The sequence below is a fragment of the Pseudophryne corroboree genome, chromosome 7, assembly GCF_028390025.1.
Source record: "Pseudophryne corroboree isolate aPseCor3 chromosome 7, aPseCor3.hap2, whole genome shotgun sequence".
Taxonomy (NCBI): Eukaryota; Metazoa; Chordata; class Amphibia; order Anura; family Myobatrachidae; genus Pseudophryne; species Pseudophryne corroboree.
The window spans coordinates 439,492,867-439,512,908 of record NC_086450.1 but is presented as its reverse complement, the minus strand read 5'-3'; the positions used below and the strand labels follow the sequence as shown (position 1 = coordinate 439,512,908).

General features: G+C 49.2%; 1 protein-coding gene across 3 annotated transcripts in view; it reads left to right on the top strand.

Annotated features, from left to right (window-relative positions):
- LOC134945551 (farnesyl pyrophosphate synthase-like) overlaps nt 1–19,295 on the top strand; it is a 28,504-nt gene extending 9,209 nt beyond the window's left edge. Inside the window, exons 2-10 of one of the 3 annotated variants that reach the window (XM_063934913.1) lie at nt 11,834–11,980; nt 12,063–12,203; nt 13,196–13,276; nt 13,407–13,529; nt 13,605–13,693; nt 16,377–16,449; nt 16,649–16,726; nt 16,828–16,962; nt 18,685–19,295. In XM_063934913.1, coding sequence (XP_063790983.1) covers nt 11,834–11,980; nt 12,063–12,203; nt 13,196–13,276; nt 13,407–13,529; nt 13,605–13,693; nt 16,377–16,449; nt 16,649–16,726; nt 16,828–16,962; nt 18,685–18,885 — 1,068 coding nt within the window. In that variant the 3' untranslated portion in view covers nt 18,886–19,295. Of the gene's footprint in view, nt 1–11,833; nt 11,981–12,062; nt 12,204–13,044; nt 13,105–13,195; nt 13,277–13,406; nt 13,530–13,604; nt 13,694–16,376; nt 16,450–16,648; nt 16,727–16,827; nt 16,963–18,684 lie in introns of those variants that run through there. The other 2 variants (XM_063934915.1, XM_063934914.1) reach the window with 2 other exon arrangements.
- Nucleotides 19,296–20,042: the final 747 nt, after the last annotated feature.

The following is a 20,042-nucleotide window of genomic DNA, read 5'->3' as shown; positions in this document are numbered from 1 at the left end:
CATGGTGCAGACTTCTTACAAATTTATTCAAAGACACAATATTTTACAGTTAAAATGCGTACCAGAAAAGACCTTCCAGGAAGGCACAGTAAAAAGCAAATAAGGGTATTTGTTGAGCTCCCCCCTATAGAGCTGTACCTTCACCAGGTCCTAGGCAGCAAGGGCACCATATCCCTAGTTACACCTCGTCCCAGTACAGGGTGCCATCATCCCTAGTTACACTTCTGCCCAGTGATAGGGTACCATCATCACGAGTTACACCTCTGCCCAGTGACAAGGCACCATCATCCTTAGTTTCACCTCTGACCAGTGACAGGACGGGGTGCCATATCCCAAGTTACTCCTCTGCCTAGTGACAGGGCACCATTAACCCTAGATACACCTCTGCCCAGTGACAGGGCGCCATCATCCCTACTTACACCTCTGCCCAGTGACAGGGCACCATATCCTTAGATAATCTTCTTCCCAGAGACAGGGCACCATCATCCCTAGTTACACCTTTGCCAGTTACAGGGCGCCATACCCCTAGATAATCCTCTGCCCAGTGACAGGGCGCCATCATGCTTAGTTACACCTCTGCCCAGTGACAGGACAGGATGCCATATCCCTAGCAACACCTCTGCCCAGTGACAAGGTACCATCATCCCTAGTTACACCTCTGCCCAGTGACAAAGCACCATCATTCCTAGTTACACCTCTGCCCAGTGACAGGGTGCCATAACCATAGTTATACCTCTGCCCACAGAGAGGGTGCCATCATCTCTACTTATACCTCTGCCTAGTGACAGGGTACTATCAGCTCTAGTTCCCCCACTGCCCCGTTACAGGGCACCAGCATCTCTAGTTAAACCTCTGCCCAGTGACAGGGCACCATCATCCCTAGTTACACCTCGTCCCAGTACAGGGTGCCATCATCCCTAGTTACACTTCTGCCCAGTGATAGGGTACCATCATCACGAGTTACACCTCTGCCCAGTGACAAGGCACCATCAGCCTTAGTTTCACCTCTGACCAGTGACAGGACCGGGTGCCATATCCCTAGTTACTCCTCTGCCTAGTGACAGGGCACCATTAACCCTAGATACACCTCTGCCCAGTGACAGGGCACCATATCCTTAGATAATCTTCTTCCCAGAGACAGGGCACCATCATCCCTAGTTACACCTCTGCCCAATGATAGGGCACCATCATTCCTAGTTACACCTCTGTCCAGTGACAGGGCATCATTAACCCTAGTTACACCTCCGCCCAGTGACAGGGCACCAATATCCCTTGTTACACCTCTGCCAAGTGACAGGGTGCCATCATCCATAGTTACACCTCTGCCCAGTGATAGGGTGCCATCTTCCCTAGTTACACCTCTGCCCAGTGACAGGACACCATATCCCTAAATACTCTTCTGCCCAGTGACAGGGCACCATCATCGTTAGTTTTACCTCTGCCCAGTGACAGGACAGGGTACTATTATCTATAGTTACACCTCTACACAGTAACAGGGCACCATCATCCCTAGTTACACCTCTGCCCAGTGACAAGGCACCATCATCCATAGTTATACCTCTGCCCAGTAACAGGGCAATATTATCTCTAGTTACAACTCTGCCCAGTGATAGGGCATCATCATCTCTAGTTACACCTCTAACAAGTTAAAGTGTGCCAAAAACCCTAGTTACTATTCTGCCCAGTGACACAGTGCCATAACCCCTAGTTACACCTCTGCCCAGTGATACGGTGCCATCATATCTATTTACACCTCTAACCAGTTACAGAGCACCAAAACCCTAGTTACACTTTTGCTCAATGATAGGGCACCATCATCCCTAGTTACACCTCTGCCGAGTGACAGGGCACTATATCCCTAGGTAGACCACTGCCCAGTAACAGGGTGCCATCATCCCTAGTTACACCTCTGCTAACTGCCATAGCGCCATCATCCCCAGTTACACCTCTGCCCAGTGATAGGGCACCATTATCCCTAGTTACACATCTGACCAGTGACAGGGCACCATCATACCTAGTTACACCTCTCCCCAGTAATAATGCATCAATATCTCTAGTTACACCTCTGCCTAGTGAGATGGTGCATATCCCTAGTTACACCTCTTCCCAGTGACAGGGCGCCATCATCCCTTGTTAAACCTCTGCCTAGCTACACATTTCTGCCCAGTGACAGGGCACCATCATTCCTAGTTACACCTCTGTCCAGTGACAATACACCACATCCCTAGTTACACCTCTGCCCAGTGACAGGGCACCATCTTCCCTAGTTACACCTCTGCCCAGTGATAGGGCACCATCATTCCTAGTTACACCTCTGTCCAGTGACAGTACACCACATCCCTAGTTACACCTCTGTCCAGTGACAGTACACCACATCTCTAGTTACACCTCTGCATAGTGACAGGGCATCATTTACCCTAGTTATACCTCTGCCCAGTGACAGGGCACCATCTTCCCTAGTTACACCTCTGCCAAGTGATAGGGTGCCATCATTCCTAGTTACACCTCTGACCAGTGACCGGGCACCATCATCTTTAGTTTCACCTCTGCCCAGTGATAGGGTACCATCATCACGAGTTACACCTCTGCCCAGTGACAAGGCACCATCATTCCTAGGTACACCTCTGCCCAGTGACAGGGTGCTATATCCATAGTTATACCTCTGCCCAGAGACAGGGTGCCATCATCTATACTTACACCTCTGCCCAGTGACAGGGTACCATCAGCTCTAGTTCCACCAATGCCCTGTGACAGGGCACCATCATCCCTAGTTACACCTCTGCCCAATGAAAGGGCATCAGCATCCCTAGTTAGACCTCTGCCCAGTGACAGGGCACCATCATTCCTAGTTACACATCTGCCCAGTGATAGGGTGCCATCATCCCTAGTTATACCTATGCCCAGTGACAGGACAGAGCGCCATATCCCTAGTTACACCTCGTCCCAGTGACAGGGTGCCATCATCCCTAGTTACACCTCTGCCCAGTGATAGGTCACTATTATCTCTAGTTACACCTCTGCCCAGAGACAGGGCACCATCATCCCTAGTTACACCTCTGCCCAATGATAGGGCACCATCATCCCTAGTTACACCTCTCCTCTCCTGACAGGGCACCATTAACCCTAGTTACACCTCTGCGCAGTGACAGGGTGCCATCATTTCTACTTACACCTCTGCCCAGTGACAGGGTACCGTCAGCTCTAGTTCTACCAATGCCCTGTGACAGGGCACCATCATCCCTAGTTACACCTCTGCTCAATGAAAGAGCACCATCATCCCTAGTTACACCTCTGCCCAGTGACAATGTGCCAACATCCCTATTTACAACTCTGTATAGTGAAAGGGCACCACAACCCTAGTTATACCTATGTCCAGTGACAGGGCAACATCATCCATTGACACACCTTTGCCCAGTGACAAGGCACCATCATCCCTAGTTACAACTCTGCCCAGTTACAGGGCGCCATACCCCTAGATAATCCTCTGCCCATTGACAGGGCGCCATCATCCTTAGATACACCTCTGCCCAGTGACAGGACAGGGTGCCATATCCCTAGCAACACCTCTGCCCAGTGACAAGGTACCATCATCCCTAGTTACACCTCTGCCCAGTGATAGGGCACCATCATTACTAGTTACACCTCTGCCCAGTGACAAGGTACCATCATCACGAGTTACACCTCTGCCCAGTGACAAAGCACCATCATTACTAGTTACACCTCTGCCCAGTGACAGGGTGCCATATCCATAGTTATACCTCTGCCCACAGAGAGGGTGCCATCATCTGTACTTATACCTCTGCCCAGTGACAGGGTACCAGCATCCCTAGTTACACCTCTGCCCAGTGACAGGGTGCCATCATTCCTAGTTACACCTCTGCCCAGTGACTGGACAGGCACCATATTCCTAGTTACACCTCGTCCCAGTGACAGGGTGCCATCATCCCTAGTTACACTTCTGCCCAGTGATAGGTCACTATTATCTCTAGTTACACCTCTGCCCGGAGACAGGGCACCATCATCCCTAGTTACATCTCTGTCCAATGATAGGGCACCATCATCCCTAGAAACTCCTCTGCCTAGTGACAGGGCACCATCATCCCTGCTTACACCTCTGCCCAGTGACAGGGCACCATATCCTTAGATAATCTTCTTCCCATAGACAGGGCACCATCATCCCTAGATACACCTCTGCCCAATGATAGGGCACCATCATTCCTAGTTACACCTCTGTCCAGTGACAGGGCATCATTAACCCTAGTTACACCTCTGCCCAGTGACAGGGCACCAATATCCCTAGTTACACCTCTGCCAAGTGACAGGGTGCCATCATCCTTAGTTTCACCTCTGCCCAGTGACAGGACAGGGTACTATTATCTATAGTTACACCTCTACACAGTAACAGGGCACCATCATCCCTAGTTACACCTCTGCCCAGTGACAAGGCGCCATCATCCCTAGTTATACCTCTGCCCAGTAACAGGGCAATATTATCTCTAGTTACAACTCTGCCCAGTGATAGGGCATCATCATCTCTAGTTACACCTTTAACAAGTTAAAGTGTGCCAAAAACCCTAGTTACTATTCTGCCCAGTGACACAGTGCCATAACCCCTAGTTACACCTCTGCCCAGTGATACGGTACCATCATATCTATTTACACCTCTAACCAGTTACAGAGCACCAAAACCCTGGTTACACTTTTGCCCAATGATAGGGCACCATCATCCCTAGTTACACCTCTGCCCAGTGACAGGGCACTATATCCCTAGGTAGACCTCTGCCCAGTAACAGGGTGCCATCATCCCTAGTTACACCTCTGCTAACTGCCATGGCGCCATCATACCCAGTTACGCCTCTGCCCAGTGATAGGGCACCATTATTCCTAGTTACACCTCTGACCAGTGACAGGGCGCCATCATACCTTGTTAGACCTCTGCCTAGCTACACATTTCTGCCCAGTGACAGGGTGCCGTCATACCTAGTTACACCTCTCACCAGTAATATGGCAATATTATCTCTAGTTATACCTCTCCCCAGTAATATGAAAACATTATCTCTACCTATACTTAGTGATAGGGTGCCATATCCCTAGTTACACCTCTGCCCAGTGACAGGGCCCCATCATCCCTAGTTACACCTATGCCTAGAGACAGGGCACCATCATCCCTAATTACACCTCTGCCTAGTGACAGGGCGCCAAATCCATAGTAACACCTCTGCCCAGTGACAGGGCGCCTTCACCCATAGCTACACCTTTGACCAGTGACAGGTTGCCCTAGTTACACCTCTGCCCAGTGACAGGGCACCATCATCTCTAGTTACACCTATGCCTAGAGACAGGGCACCATCATCCCTAATTACACCTCTGCCCAGTGACAGGGCGCCAAATCCATAGTTACGCCTCTACCCAGTGACCGGGCACCATCATCCCTAGTTACACCTCTGCCCAGTGACAGGGTGCCATCATCCCTAGTTACAACTCTCCCCAGTAATAATGCATCAATATCTCTAGTTACATCTCTGCCTAGTGAGAGGGTGCCATATCCCTAGTCACACCTCTTCCCAGTGACAGAGCGCCATCATCCCTAGTTACACCTCTGCCCAGTGACATGGCTCCATCATTCCTAGTTGCACCATTGCCCAGTTATGGGACGCCATCATCCCTATTTACACCTCTGACGAGTTACAGAGAACCAAAACCCTAGTTACACTTCTGCCCAGTGACACGGCGCAATTATCCTTATTTAGACCTCTGCTCAGTGACAGGGTGCCCTCAGCTCTAGTTCCACCACTGCCTGGTGACAGGGCACCATCAACCCTACTTATACCTCTGCCCAATGGCAAGGCTCCATCATCCATAGTTACACCTGTTGCCCAGTGACAGGGCGAAATCATCTCTAGTTACACCTATGCCTAGTAACAGGGTGCCATCATCCCTAGTTACACCTCTGCCCAGTGACAGGACGCCATATTCCTAGTTATACCTTTTTTCCCAGTGACAGGGCATCATCATCCCTAATTACACCTCTGCCCAGTGACAGGGTACCATCATCTCCAGTTACACCACTGCCAAGTGACAGGGCACCATCGTCCCTACTTATTCTTCTGCCCACTGATAAGGCACCTTCATCCCTAATTACACCTCTGCCCAGTGAGAGGGCATCATCATCCCTACCAATACCTCTTCCCACTGATAAGGCATCTTCATCCATAATTATACCTCTGCCCAGTGACAGGGCACTGTGATCCTTACTTACACTTCTGCCCAGTGACGCGGCACCAGCATCCCTAGTTAGACCTCTGCCTAGCTACACCACTGCCCAGTGACAGGGCACCATTATCCCTAGTTAGACTTCTGCCCAGTGACAGGGCACCATCATCCTTAGTTAGACCTCTGCTTAGCTAACCGTTTGCCCAGTGACAGGGTGCCGTCATCCCTCGTTACACCTCTCCCCAGTGATAGGGCATATTCATCCCTAGCTACCCCTCTGCCCAGTGACAGGTGCCATCATCCCTAGTTACACTTCTGCTCAGTGACAGGGTGCCATCATCCTTAGTTACACCTCTGCCCAGTGACAGGACAGGATGCCATATCCCTAGTCACCCCTCTGCCCAGTGACAAGGTGCCATCATCCCTAGTTACACCTCTGCCCAGTGACAGGACGCCATATTCCTAGTTATACCTTTTTCCCAGTGACAGGGCATCATCATCCCTAATTACACCTCTGCCCAGTGACAGGGTACCATCATCTCCAGTTACACCACTGCCTAGTGACAGGGCACCATCGTCCCTACTAATACTTCTGCCTATTGATAAGGTACCTTCATCCCTAATTACACCTCTGCCCAGTGACAGGGCACTGTGATCCTTACTTACACTTCTGCCCAGTGACGCGGCACCAGCATCCCTAGTTAGACCTCTGCCTAGCTACACCACTGCCCAGTGACAGGGCACCATTATCCCTAGTTACACCTCTGCCCAGTGACATGGCACCACATCACTAGTTACATCACTGCTCAGTGACTGGGCGCCATCATCCCTAGTTACATCTCTGCTCAGTGACAGGGTGCCATCATCCTTAGTTACACCTCTGCCCAGTGACAGGACAGGGTGCCATATCCCTAGTCACCCCTCTGCCCAGTGACAAGGTGGCATCATCCCTAGTTACACCTCTGCCCAGTGATAGGGTGCCATCATCACGAGTTACACCTCTGCCCAGTGACAGGGTGCCCTAGTTACACCTCTGCATAGTGACCGGGCACCATCATCCATTGTTACACCTCTGCCCAGTGACAGGGTTCCATACATGTAGATAATCCTCTGCCCAGTGACAGGGCGCCATCATCCTTAGTTACACCTCTGCCCAGTGACAGGACAGGTTGCCATATCCCTAGTCACACCTCTGCCCAGGGACAAGGTACCATCATCCCTAGTTACACCTCTGCCCAGTGATAGTGCACCATCATCACGAGTTACACCTCTGCCCAGTGACAAAGCACCATCATTCCTAGTTACACCTCTGCCCAGTGACAGGGTGCCATATCCATAGTTATACCTCTGCCCACAGACAGGGTGCCATCATCTCTACTTATACCTCTGCCCAGTGACAGGGTACCATCAGCTTTAGTTCCACCACTGCCCTGTGACAGGGCACCAGCATCCATAGTTACACCTCTGCCCAGTGAAAGGGCACTATCCCTAGTTACACCTCTGCCCAGTGACAGGGAGCCATCATTCCTAGTTACACCTCTGCCCAGTGACTGGACAGGGCACCCTATCCCTAGTTACACCTCGTCCCAGTCACAGGGTACCATCATCTCTAGTTACACTTCTGCCCAGTGATAGGTCACTATTATCTCTAGTTACACCTCTGCCCAGAGACAGGGCACCATCATCCCTAGTTACACCTCTGCCCAATGATAGGGCACCATCATCCCTAGTTACACCTCTGCCCAGTGACAGGGTGCCATCATCCGTAGTTACACCACTGCCCAGTGACAGGGCACCATATCCTTAGATAATCTTCTTCCCAGAGACAGGGCACCATCATTCCTAGTTACACCTCTGCCCAATGATAGGGCACCATCAATCCAAGTTACACCTCTGTCCAGTGACAGTGCACCACATCCCTTGTCACAACTCTGCCTAGTGACAGGGCATCATTAACCCTAAAAACACCTCTGCCCAGTGACAGGGCACCATCATCCCTAGTTACACCTCTGCCAAGTGACAGGACACCATGGGGGTGATTCTGAGTTGTTCGCTCGCTAGCAGATTTTAGCAGCATTGCACACGCTAGGCCGCCGCCCTCTAAGACTGTATCTTCGCTTAGCAGAATTGCGAACTAAAGATTAGCAGAATTGCGAATAGAAAATTCTTAGCAGTTTCTGAGTAGCTTGAGACTTACTCCTACACTGCGATCAGCTCAGCCCGTTCCGTTCCTGGTTTGACGTCACAAACACGCCCTGCGTTCGGATAGCCACTCCCCCGTTTCTCCAGACACTCCCGCGTTTTATCCTGGCACGCCTGCGTTTTTCCGCACACTCCCAGAAAACGGCCAGTTTCCGCCCAGAAACACCCACTACCTGTCAATCACACTCCGATCACTTCAACAATGAAAATTCTTTGTTCTGCCGTGAGTAAATCTACTAAGTTTTGAGCTCAAATACTTAGCGCATGCGCACTGCGTACCATGCGCATGCACATTTTCGCATTAATCGCTCCGTTGTGAAAATCGGCAACGAGTGAACAACTTGGAATGACCCCCCATATCCCTAAATAATATTCTGCCCAGTGACAGGGCACCATCATCATTAGTTTCACCTCTGCCCAGTGACAGGGCGCCATCATCCCTAGTTACACCTCTAAGCAGTTACAGAGTGTGGAAAACCCTAGCTACAATTCTGGCCATTGACACGGTGCCATAACCCCTAGTTACACCTCTGCCCAATGATATGGTGCCATCATATCTATTTACATCTCTGACCAGTTACAGAGCACCAAAACACTAGTTATACTTTTGCCCTATAGGGCGCTATATTCCTAGATAGACCACTGCCCAGTAATAGGGTGCCATCAACCCAAGTTATACCTATGCCCAGTGATAGGATGCCATCATCCCTAGTTACACCTCTACTTACTGACATGGTGCCATCATCCCCAGTTACACCTCTGCCCAGTGATAGGGTGCCATCATCCCTAGTTACACCTCTGCCCAGTGACAGGGCGCCATCATCCCTAGTAACACCTCTCCCCAGTAATAATGCATCAATATCTCTAGTTACACCTCTGCCTAGTGAGAGGGTGCATATCCCTAGTTACACCTCTTCCCAGTGACAGGGCACCATCTGACCGTTTACAGAGCGCCAAGACCCTAGCTAGATTTCTGCCCAGTGACATGGCACCATTATCCCTCGTTAGACCTCTGCCTAGCTACACATTTCTGCCCAGTGACAGGGTGCCGTCATACCTAGTTACACCTCTCACCAGTAATATGGCAACATTATCTCTAGTTATACCTCTCCCCAGTAATAGGGAACCAATATCTCTACCTATGCTTAGTGATAGGGTGCCATATCCCTAGTTACACCTCTGCCCAGTGACAGGGCGCCATCATCCCTAGTTACACCTATGCCTACAGAGAGGGCACCATCATCCCTAATTACACCTCTGCCCAGTGACAGGGCGCCAAATCCATAGCTATACCTCTGCCCAGTGACAGGTCGCCTTCATCCATAGTTACACCTCTGCCCAGTGACAGGGCGCCTTCATCCATAGTTACTCCTCTACCCAGTGACAGGGTACCATCATCCCTAGTTACACCTCTGCCCATTGAAAGGGCATCATCATCCCTAGTTACACCTCTCCCCAGTAATAATGCATCAATATCTCTAGTGAGAGGGTGCCATATCCCTAGTCACACCTCTTCCCAGTTACAGAGCACCAAAACCCTAGTTACACTTCTGTCCAGTGACACGGCGCAAGTATCCTTAGTTAGACCTCTGCTCAGTGACAGGGTGCAATTAGCTCTAGTTCCACCACTGCCTGGTGACAGGGCACCATCAACGCTACTTATACCTCTGCCCAATGGCAAGGCTCCATCATCCATAGTTACACCTGTTGCCCAGTGACAGGGCGCCATCATCTCTAGTTACACCTATGCCTAGTAACAGGGTGCCATCATCCCTAGTTACACCTCTGCCCAGTGACAGGACGCCATATTCCTAGTTATACCTTTTTCCCAGTGACAGGGCATCATCATCCCTAATTACACCTCTGCCCAGTGACAGGGTGCCATCATCCCTAGTTACCCCACTCCCCAGTGATAAGGCACCATCATCCCTAGTTACACCTCTGCCCAGTGACAGGGCACCGTCATCACTAGTTGTTCATCTGCCAAGTCATACGTCGTTATATCCTTATTTACACCTCTGCTCAGTGACAGGGAACTATATCCCTTGTTATATCTCTGCCCAGTGACAGGGTGCCATCATCCCTTGTTACCCCACTCCCCAGTGATAAGGCACCATCATCCCTAGTTACACCTCTGCCCAGTGACAGGGCACCGTCATCACTAGTTGTTCATCTGCCAAGTCATACGTCGTTATATCCTTATTTACACCTCTGCTCAGTGACAGGGAACTATATCCCTTGTTATATCTCTGCCCAGCGACAAGGTGCCATCATCCCTAGATACACCTCTGTCCAGTGACATAGCGCCATATTTCTAGTTATACCTCTGCCCAGTGACAGGGTGCCATCATCACTAGTTACACCTCGGCCCAGTGACCGGGCGCCGTCATCCCTAGTTACACCTCTGCCCATAGGCATGGCGCAGTCATCCCTAGTTTCACCTCTGCCCAGTGACAGGGTGCCATCATCCCTAGTTACTCCTCTGCCCAGTGCCAGGGCGCCATCATCCCTAGTTACACTTCTGGCCAGTGACAGGGCGCCGACATCCTTAGTTACACTTCTGCTCAGTGAGAGGGCACCTTCACACCTAGTTATACCATTGCCCAGTGAAAGGACGCTGTCATCCCTAGTAACACCTTTACCCATTGACCAGGCGCCGTCATTCCTAGTTACACCTCTGCCCATTGACAGGGCGCTGTCATCCCTAGTTACATCTTTTCCCATCGACAACTTCCGCTCTATACAATATATTTCTATTTTAAATATATATATTTTTTCTATACATGGGTCACCCTCTGCCAGCCTGGCAGGTTTCCCTACACCATTTAATTCAACAGTTTAAATGTATAATCTAGGGTAACATCATTATGTTGATGACTAGCACATGCATGTAACGAAACAAGTCTCGGAATTGGGAAACAGTCCTCAGTTCCATCTTGTGGCACCACTTTCCACAACAGTGTACCTGGTTCAGGCTTGTTTTGGTTTCTTTTTACATCATCAGTAGTTTATTTACAGTAATGTCAGAATAGGATATACAGGGTCTGCATTGGTTCCAGTGTTATATCAGCAAAGTATTCCCGCAACCCTGTCACTGACTAGACACAGTGGTCTCCTGGCTAGTCATCAACCACTAACTGACATCAGTTGCCCAGCACCAACACAAGAAAATCTACTTATACCTCCACCCAGGCACTTATGATCTAATAATGATACCCACGTGGTCCACCTGTGAAGCTGAGTTGTGTATGCAGGGACTTGTGAGTAATTAACCTTATCTTAAACATGAGTCATAAGAGACTCATAAGAGACTACCTTGTTTGTCATTGAATATATAATGTGTGTATGCATGCATATTTCTAGTGCATATATATACAGTAGCTCTCAGTTGACAGATGTCATGTTGGCTTTCTCCTAGCCCCTGACAATGGCCTCTGTGAAGGCATCAACAGCCTCCGATAATTTCCAGGAGTTTTCCAGCTTCTTTGAGAAGGTAGTGCTGGACCTGACAGCGGAGGAATGTGGACACCCAGAGATTGGGGTTGCCATCTCACGCTTGCGAGAGGTAAGTGAGACCTGTGAGGCTCTGCTTAGCTATCTTCCACTCCTTTCCCAAAACTGTACCAATGTGCGTGTTTGCTTCATAGGTCCTGGAGTACAATGCCCCTGGAGGAAAGTATATTCGAGGTATCACTGTATTGGCCTCTGTCCGGGAGCTGTTGCCACTGACCCTGCAGGATGAGGAGACCATAGAGAGGGCCCTGGTGGTGGGCTGGTGTGTGGAGCTGGTGAGGTCCCAAGTTTGCCTGTGATATCTGACTGTCTATGTCACATCATTATTATGAGTCACTGCAGCTCACAACCTGTTTTCCGGGTCCTGGCCATTGCTAGGAACGCGGGCCGCCAGAGTGCGGTGTTAGTACCGCAATGCATGCTGGTCCCGGCTGTCGCTAGGAGACCAGGGATGCTAGCATATGGAGAACAGAGACACTGTCAGTTGGTTCCGATCAGCTGGGGCACGCTACACCACTCTCACACATGCAGCTCCACCCCTGTGCTTTATCTCTGTCTTTGTATTGTCTGCACTCCTGCTTATACTAAAATGTGCACCAGTTTAAGTTTTTGAAGCATCGTACCCAACTATTTGGTCTGGGAAGCGCCCTAGATTCCAAATGTTGATTCTTCAGAGACCTTCTCAGGGCGGGGTCTTGGGTATTCATGACTTCAAACGCTACTATTTGGCAGCCGAACTCCCTCAATGGAGAGCAAGTTGGGCTGGAGAGTTAGCTTTAGGTGGGTTATTTTGTTTCTGTGCAGGATAAATACTGGCTGCTTTATTTTTATGCTGCAATTTAGATTTTAGTTTGAACACACCCAACCCAAATCTAACACTCTCTGCATATATTATATTTGCCCCACCTTCACTGCCCATTAGAGAAAAATGTTGTTGTTGCAATCAGGTCTGAATTAGGTCTCTTGCAAATCAGATGTCAATTCCTTGGAATTCTCATCTCTAGATTGTACCAGTTCCAGTTTAGGTTTATGTTTCTGTGTTTGTACTTCATCTACTCTAGTCAATTCTCTTGCAATCACCTAATGTTTGTATGCCCTTACTTTCTTGAATTTAAGATATGGCAGCATCTCAGTTCTGGTGAGAGTGTCTCTATGGGAAAAGGGCGGCTTATATAGGTGGGTGACCTCTGTAGTGTGGTTCTAGGGGTTTTATGCATATATTCAGATGTATCATAACAATCATATAACTGGTTCCTCCCTTCCCTAGCTGTCGCTCTTCTTCCTAGTGTATGATGACATTATGGATAAGTCTGAGACCCGTCGTGGGAAGACTTGCTGGTACAAGAAGGTAATATTTCACCTACCTGGCCCTAGGCAGCAGTTATCTGGGATCACCGAGTGGTATGGGGTAGAGCATTAGGAGGTACAGGTCAGAGCTGGTTGGTGAAGGTGCTAAGTGAGGACTGTCCCTGACATAGGAGGGCATTGGACTTGACGCTATCAATGACTCGTTCCTGCTTGAATCATGTGTATATCGGCTCCTGAGGAAACACTGCCGAGGACAGCCCTATTACCTGAACCTGCTGGAACTGTTTCTGGAGGTGAGAACTGTACTGGTATCCTGTACACCCAGATACATAGTGTTATTCCTTATACCCATCTCTTCTGTGTTACAGATCTCCTACCAGACTGAGCTGGGGCAGACACTAGATCTAATCTTCTCTCAGCTAGGGAAGGTGGATCTAGCCCAGTACACAGAGACCAGGTGAGTTCCCTGCATCTCAGGCACTAGATATAAGCACTGCTCAGCCAGGGAAGATGAATCTAGCCCAGTACATGGAGACCAGGTGAGTCCCTTACATCTCAGGCACTAGATCTAATCACCGCTCAGCCAGGGAAAGTGGATCCAGCCCTGTACATGGAGACCAGGTGAGTTCCCTGCGTTTCTGGCCAGTGGCACATTTCGCCTGTAGTGTCTATGTGTGAGTACTGGAGCAATATGGGACTGCAGGGCTGATACACAGGTGCACACAAAACACATGCAATGCCGATGTTACACAGCTGAGTGATTATTTCCTATGGCACATGCGCAAAATATTCTGGAAACCCCTACGGCACATGCGTTATCCTAAGTGTACAAATAGGAGAGCTGGTAACGGAACTCATTAGGCAAAGCAATGGGCATTCCTCGGAGGTGGCCACAAGGGAGAGCAAAACATCTGTCTTCAATGGCATGTTATAGGAGTGTTGTGGGCGTGTCACTGCAAGTGGGCTTTGTTATCAGACACATACATGCTTTCACAGAGGCCAGGGGGGTCAGTCCGACCCATTTGCACGCAGCGGTTCTTCACTGCGGTGCAAACGAGTCGGGACTGCGGCTGCGTGGCGCCCGCAATGCGCACGAGCATCATTGCCCGGCAAGCAGAGATGCCGCCAGCGCAGAAATTGATCGCAGCGGCGAATGCAGGAAGACTGACAGGCGGGAGGTGTTCCGGGGCATCAACTGACCATTTTCCAGGCATGGTGAGGCGAATGCAGGCGGATCCAGGCGTTTGCAGGGCGGATGTCTGACGTCAATCCCGGTACCTTCGTCTCTGGATCCGTTGCACAGTGTAAGTAGGTCTGACCCTGGTCTTGTTTTGCAGGAATCTTTTTTAGCATAGCAGGGCTGCACAAGTGATCGCAGCAATGCTATGCTAAAATACACTCCCCCATAGGCGGCGTCTAGTTGATCGCATGAGCAGCAAAAAGTTGCTACGTGCGATCAACTCGGAATGACCACCCATGTTCAGATGGAGACACTGCATCTGCCATAGGTTGGTGGAAGTGTCGATGGTGGAAGCGATGGTGCACCGATAGTGGAGTACTGTCAGTGCTACTGCGTGCAAGGACACAGAAAATGGGCATCTCAGGGCTTCAACATTCAGGCGCAGACTAGTACACTATAAAGAAGACTAGTGTCTGTAAAAGCGCTGCAGAATATGTGTGCACTATATAAGTAACTGGAAATAAATAATAAATAAATAAGTAGTACACAAGTGTGTAAGTGTGTGTGTGTGTGTGTGTGTGGGGGGGGGGGCTGAAAGAAGCATTTGCATATTATCGTACCCACAACTCCCAGGGTCTGTTTGTTACCCCAAGGGCTATGTAAGAGATACATTTTCTCATTAACCTTGGGTGCATTGTCCATTCTTGCATTAGATGTCCTTCTCTCCAGCCATCACTGCTGCATGACAGTGTGCGTAGGTGTCATTTGCTCATTACTGACTCTTAGGGAGGAATACTATTCCTTGCAAAGGGAGAAACTAGCCATTTTATCTCAGCCATGTGGGGATGGAACAGTTTTGTGCGAGTCCAAGCTGCCACGTCTCGTGGGAGGAGACCATCTCTCACAATTGCATTGATCCCTTAGTTTTGTATTAAGGAGTGGTACCTCGAATAATATGTGCTGTAGTTCCAGCTACTAAGGAGCATGTTAGAGAATAATAATTTGAGGGGCAAATACAGGATATCTAGAGGGGGTTTTTCAAATGTTCGATTTTAGAAAGATTGTCGCCAGACCATGAAAACTGCATAAGTTGCATGTAACAAGCTATAGTCTGCCACAAACAAAGAGCAGTTTATATAATACAGAACTTCAGACATATGCAGTCCCCTTAACAGATTCTCTCTGGGTGTGGTTCATCAAATCGACAGTATCTAGGTCGACAATGTTTAGGTCGACCACTATAGGTCGACAGTCACTAGGTCGACATGGATGGAAGGTCGACAGGGTTTCTAGGTCGACATGTGCTAGGTCGACAGGTCTAAAGGTCGACATGAGGTTTTTTGGGGGTTTTTTGTGTCGTTTTCTTCGTAGAGTGACCGGGATCCCAAATTAGTGCACCGCGTCCCCTCGCATGGCTCGCTTCGCTCGCCATGCTTCGGCCATGGTGCCTTCGCTCGGCACACTTTACCGTTCCAATCGTAGTCCACGTGGATCGTTAAGTATGAAAAAAGAAAAAAAAAGAAAAAAAATGTGAAAAACTCATGTCGACCTTTAGACCTGTCGACCTAGCACATGTCGACCTAGAAACCCTGTCGACCTTCCATCCATGTCGACCTAGTGACTGTCGACCTATAGTGGTCGACCTAAACATTGTCGACCTAGGTACTGTCGATCTTCAGACCGGATCCCATTCTCTCTTTGGTGCGATGGATGAGCAGAGTAGAGAAAAAGAAAAAGAGAAAAACTCAGATCCAGAGACACACACACACTGGTAGGAAAATTGCTGCCACCGAGCATGTGCAGCAGCTCCATTCCACCCTTTATACTGCATGTAGTGGCCTCTGGCCAGGCTGTGGAGAAGGGAGGTTTTTGGGCAACTGGACACCCCCCCTGCGTTTGCCTATGAATTCAACAATAATGTATGTTTCGTATGAACTAATGCCTGGCCCTCTGTCTGCAGGTATAAATCCATTGCAAAATACAAGACAACTTTCTTTTGCTTCCACCTGCCCATCGCTGCTGCCATGTTTATGGTGAGTTCTGTGCAGCAGAGCTGATAATCTAGTTATTTTCTTTGCAACCTTGTAAGAGAATGTAGAGCTGGCAGCTGTGTATACCCCACCATATTAAAATCCTGGAGACAGGAACTGCATGTTACAGTAACCTACACAACAAGCGAAATAACCCCTTCTCATGCCACCTGAGTAACTCGTCCATGTACCCACTTCATAGGCTGGAATAGACCAGGAGGAAGATCACAGAAATGCCAAAACAATCCTGCTGGAAATGGGGGAGGTATACCAGGTGCAGGTGAGAAAGGGGATAATACAGGTAAGGGATATTGGGAAAGTCCGAGTTTATCATACAGTGTAAGTTATGTTTTGTGCCCCCATATCCCAATTTACTGCTAGAATGACTACCTGGACTGTTACGGAGACCCCAGCATAACAGGGAAGATCGGAACTGACATCCAGGAAAAGAAGTGTACGTGGCTGGTGTTAGAGGCACTAAAGAGGGTGACCCCTGAGCAAAGGAAAATCCTAGAGGTAAGTGTAATAGTGGGACAGTTTACCCTCCAGTTATACCTTCCCAGAGACCTTATCCTCCTGCACCTACACATTCCCTGATAGGGCCTCCTCCTACTGTACTTACACCTTCCTCGACAGCTCCATCTCCTGCAATTACACCGTCTCTGACAGCTCCATCTCCTGCATTTACACCTTCCCTGACACCTCCATCTTCTGCGCTTACACCTTCCCTGAATGCTACTCCTCCTGTACTTACACCTTCCTCAACAGCTCCTCCTGTAGTTACACTGTCCCAGACAGCTCCTGTGCTCACTCTTTTCCTGACAGGGCCTCTTTCTCCTCTGCATACACCTTCCCTGACAGCTCCTCCCCCCTGATACTTACATTTCCCCAACAGGACCTCCTCCTCATGCACTTACAGCTTCCCTGACAGCTTCTCTTCCTGCACTTATACATTTACTAACAGTTCCTCCTCCTGTGCTTACACCTGTCCCAACTGCTACTCCTCCGTTGCATGCACTTTCCATGACAGCTCCCCTTACATCTTCCCTGACATATCCTCCTTCTGTACTTACACCTTCCCAACAGCTCTTACTTTTACACCTTCCCTGACATCTCCCCCTCCTACAGTCACACCTTTCCTTTTAGCTCCTCCTCTTGCACTTACACATTACCAACAGTTGCTTCCCCTGCAGTTACACCTTTTCCAACAGATCTATGCTACTGAGCTTTCACCTTCCTTGACAGTTCCTCCTCCTGCAGTTACACCTTCCTCATTAGCTCCTTCTTCTTCTTTGGCTTCACCTTCCCTGCCAGCTCCTCTTCCTCCTGAGGTTACACCTTCCCTGATGGCTCCTCCTCCTTCTGCAGTTATACCTTCCCCATTAGCTCCTCATCCTCTGCTTACATCGTCCCTGACAGCTCCTCCTCCTGTGGTTATATCTTTCCCATTAGCTTCTCATCCTGTGCGTACACCTTCCCCCAACAGCCTCTCCTCCTGTGGTAACAACTTCCCCATTAGCTACTCCTCCTGCATTAACACCTTCCCCTATAGCTTATTTTCCACCTGCATTTACACCATCCCCATTTTCTTCACCTCCTGCACATTCACTTTTCCTGACAGCTTCTCCTCCAGTTACACCTTCCCTGACAGCTCCTCCTCCTGTGGTTGAACTTTCCCCATTAGCTTCTCCTGCACTTGCACCTTACCCAATTGCTCCTCCCTGCAGTTACTCCTCCTCCTAACAGCTCCTTACACTTTCCTCGACAACTCCTCCTCTTGATGTTATTCCTTCCTTGACAGCTCCTCTTTCTGTGGTTACACCTTTTCTTACAGCTCCTTCTCCTACACTTACACCTTCCCTGACAGCTCATTCTCCTGCTGATACACCTTCCCTGACAACTCCTCCTCCTGCGTTTACACCTTCCCCCGACGGCTCCTCCTCTTTATGTGGTTACACCTTCCCCAACTGCTCCTCCTTCTGTGGTTACATCTTTCCTGATAGCTCTTCCTCCTACATTTGAACCTTCCCTGGCAGCTCCTAGTCCACCTGTGGTTACACCTTCCCTGAAAGTTCTACATCCTCCTGCAGTTCCATGTTCTTTATGAATCACTGGTTATACATATCCTAGAGGTACCTGCTCTGTCTGCGCCATTGGTTTTTACATATCCTAGTGGTATGCCTCAGCTGGGGTGAACGCTATCTCCGTTATTAACCCTCGCATTGTTTTGACACACAGGAGAACTATGGCCATGATGATGTGGACAAGGTGCAGAAGGTAAAGCAGCTGTATGAGGATCTAGGTCTGCCTGCTTTGTACAGACAATATGAGGAGGAGAGTTACCAGAGACTGCAGATTCTCATCTCCCAGCATGCAAATGGGCTGCCAAAGGAGATCTTCCTGGGCCTGGCACGCAAGATTTACAAGAGACAGAAATAAGTGTTTGCTAACTGGATATGTGGGGCTGACGTTGATTCCCGGCACATAGGATGTAGCTCCGTGTTCTGATCCTTCTCCCTTGCTGTACAAATTCAAGTACAGGAACAGAGCCTGCCCTCTCTCCATACATACAATGTTACCAGGGCTCCCCCTACTGCCTAGTAGTAGGATTAGATGTTCTCAGTGCCACCTACAGATTGTCTTTTATTACCTTATTACTCTGCCCTAATTGGTGATAATATGATGGTACCCCTTACATGCTGTCTGAGAATCTCTGCACCTGGGAGCCTCTAGTCCCTCATTCTGGGGGCATTAATGAGATAGAATAAAATAATTGTATTTAAAATTAAATGCAGGCTGAGTATTCATGTACTTTATAGTATATGAATGATCACCTGTTATTTGTTTGAGACTCTTCTGCAAACTTTCTTTGTATACATTATGCTAATTTACATCCTGGTTCACAGCTGCTTCCTCAAATAGAGACTTCCTTCTGTATACTGTACTTATGTGAATGTCGTTATCCAACTACTAACTCGTGCTGCTAAGGGATTCATGTGATACATGAGAAAAACCACTTGTCCCACTTCAAAATCAATATTCTGTAAATGTTTATTCTTTTTATTTTTATTTGAGTATTTTTTATTGGTTTTCATAAACAAACGTACAAGAGAAGAAAACCCAACAATATCAGAGTTGATCGTAGATTAGCACATCTGCCTTCATTTACTCTGACATGAGGGGGGGCCCCCAAGCACGGGGCTAGTCCACCCCGCATGTTAGGCCCTGCACAAGTACAAAAGCATTGCACAGAGGCAATGCATTTGTACTTGACAAGTATTTGCCTACCTGCGCAACTCCTGCACTCTGTCAGGGAGCTGCATTTCCCGGGTCACAGCGGCTGCTTGTGACATCACGCAGCTGCCGCGGCCCGCCCCCCACACAGTCTGAGTACACCTGCGTTGCGCGGACTGTGCACCCAAAATGGCGGCTGCCAGTTTGCCCCCTCCCGCCCAGCGTACGCCTCTGCCTGTCAATCAGGCAGAGGCGATCGCTGGGCTGAGATGCCAATGCGGCGCATGCGCAGTTCAGACGTGATCACCCACTGTACGAAAATTCACAGCAGCGATCATGTATGAATTATCCCCCATGTTACA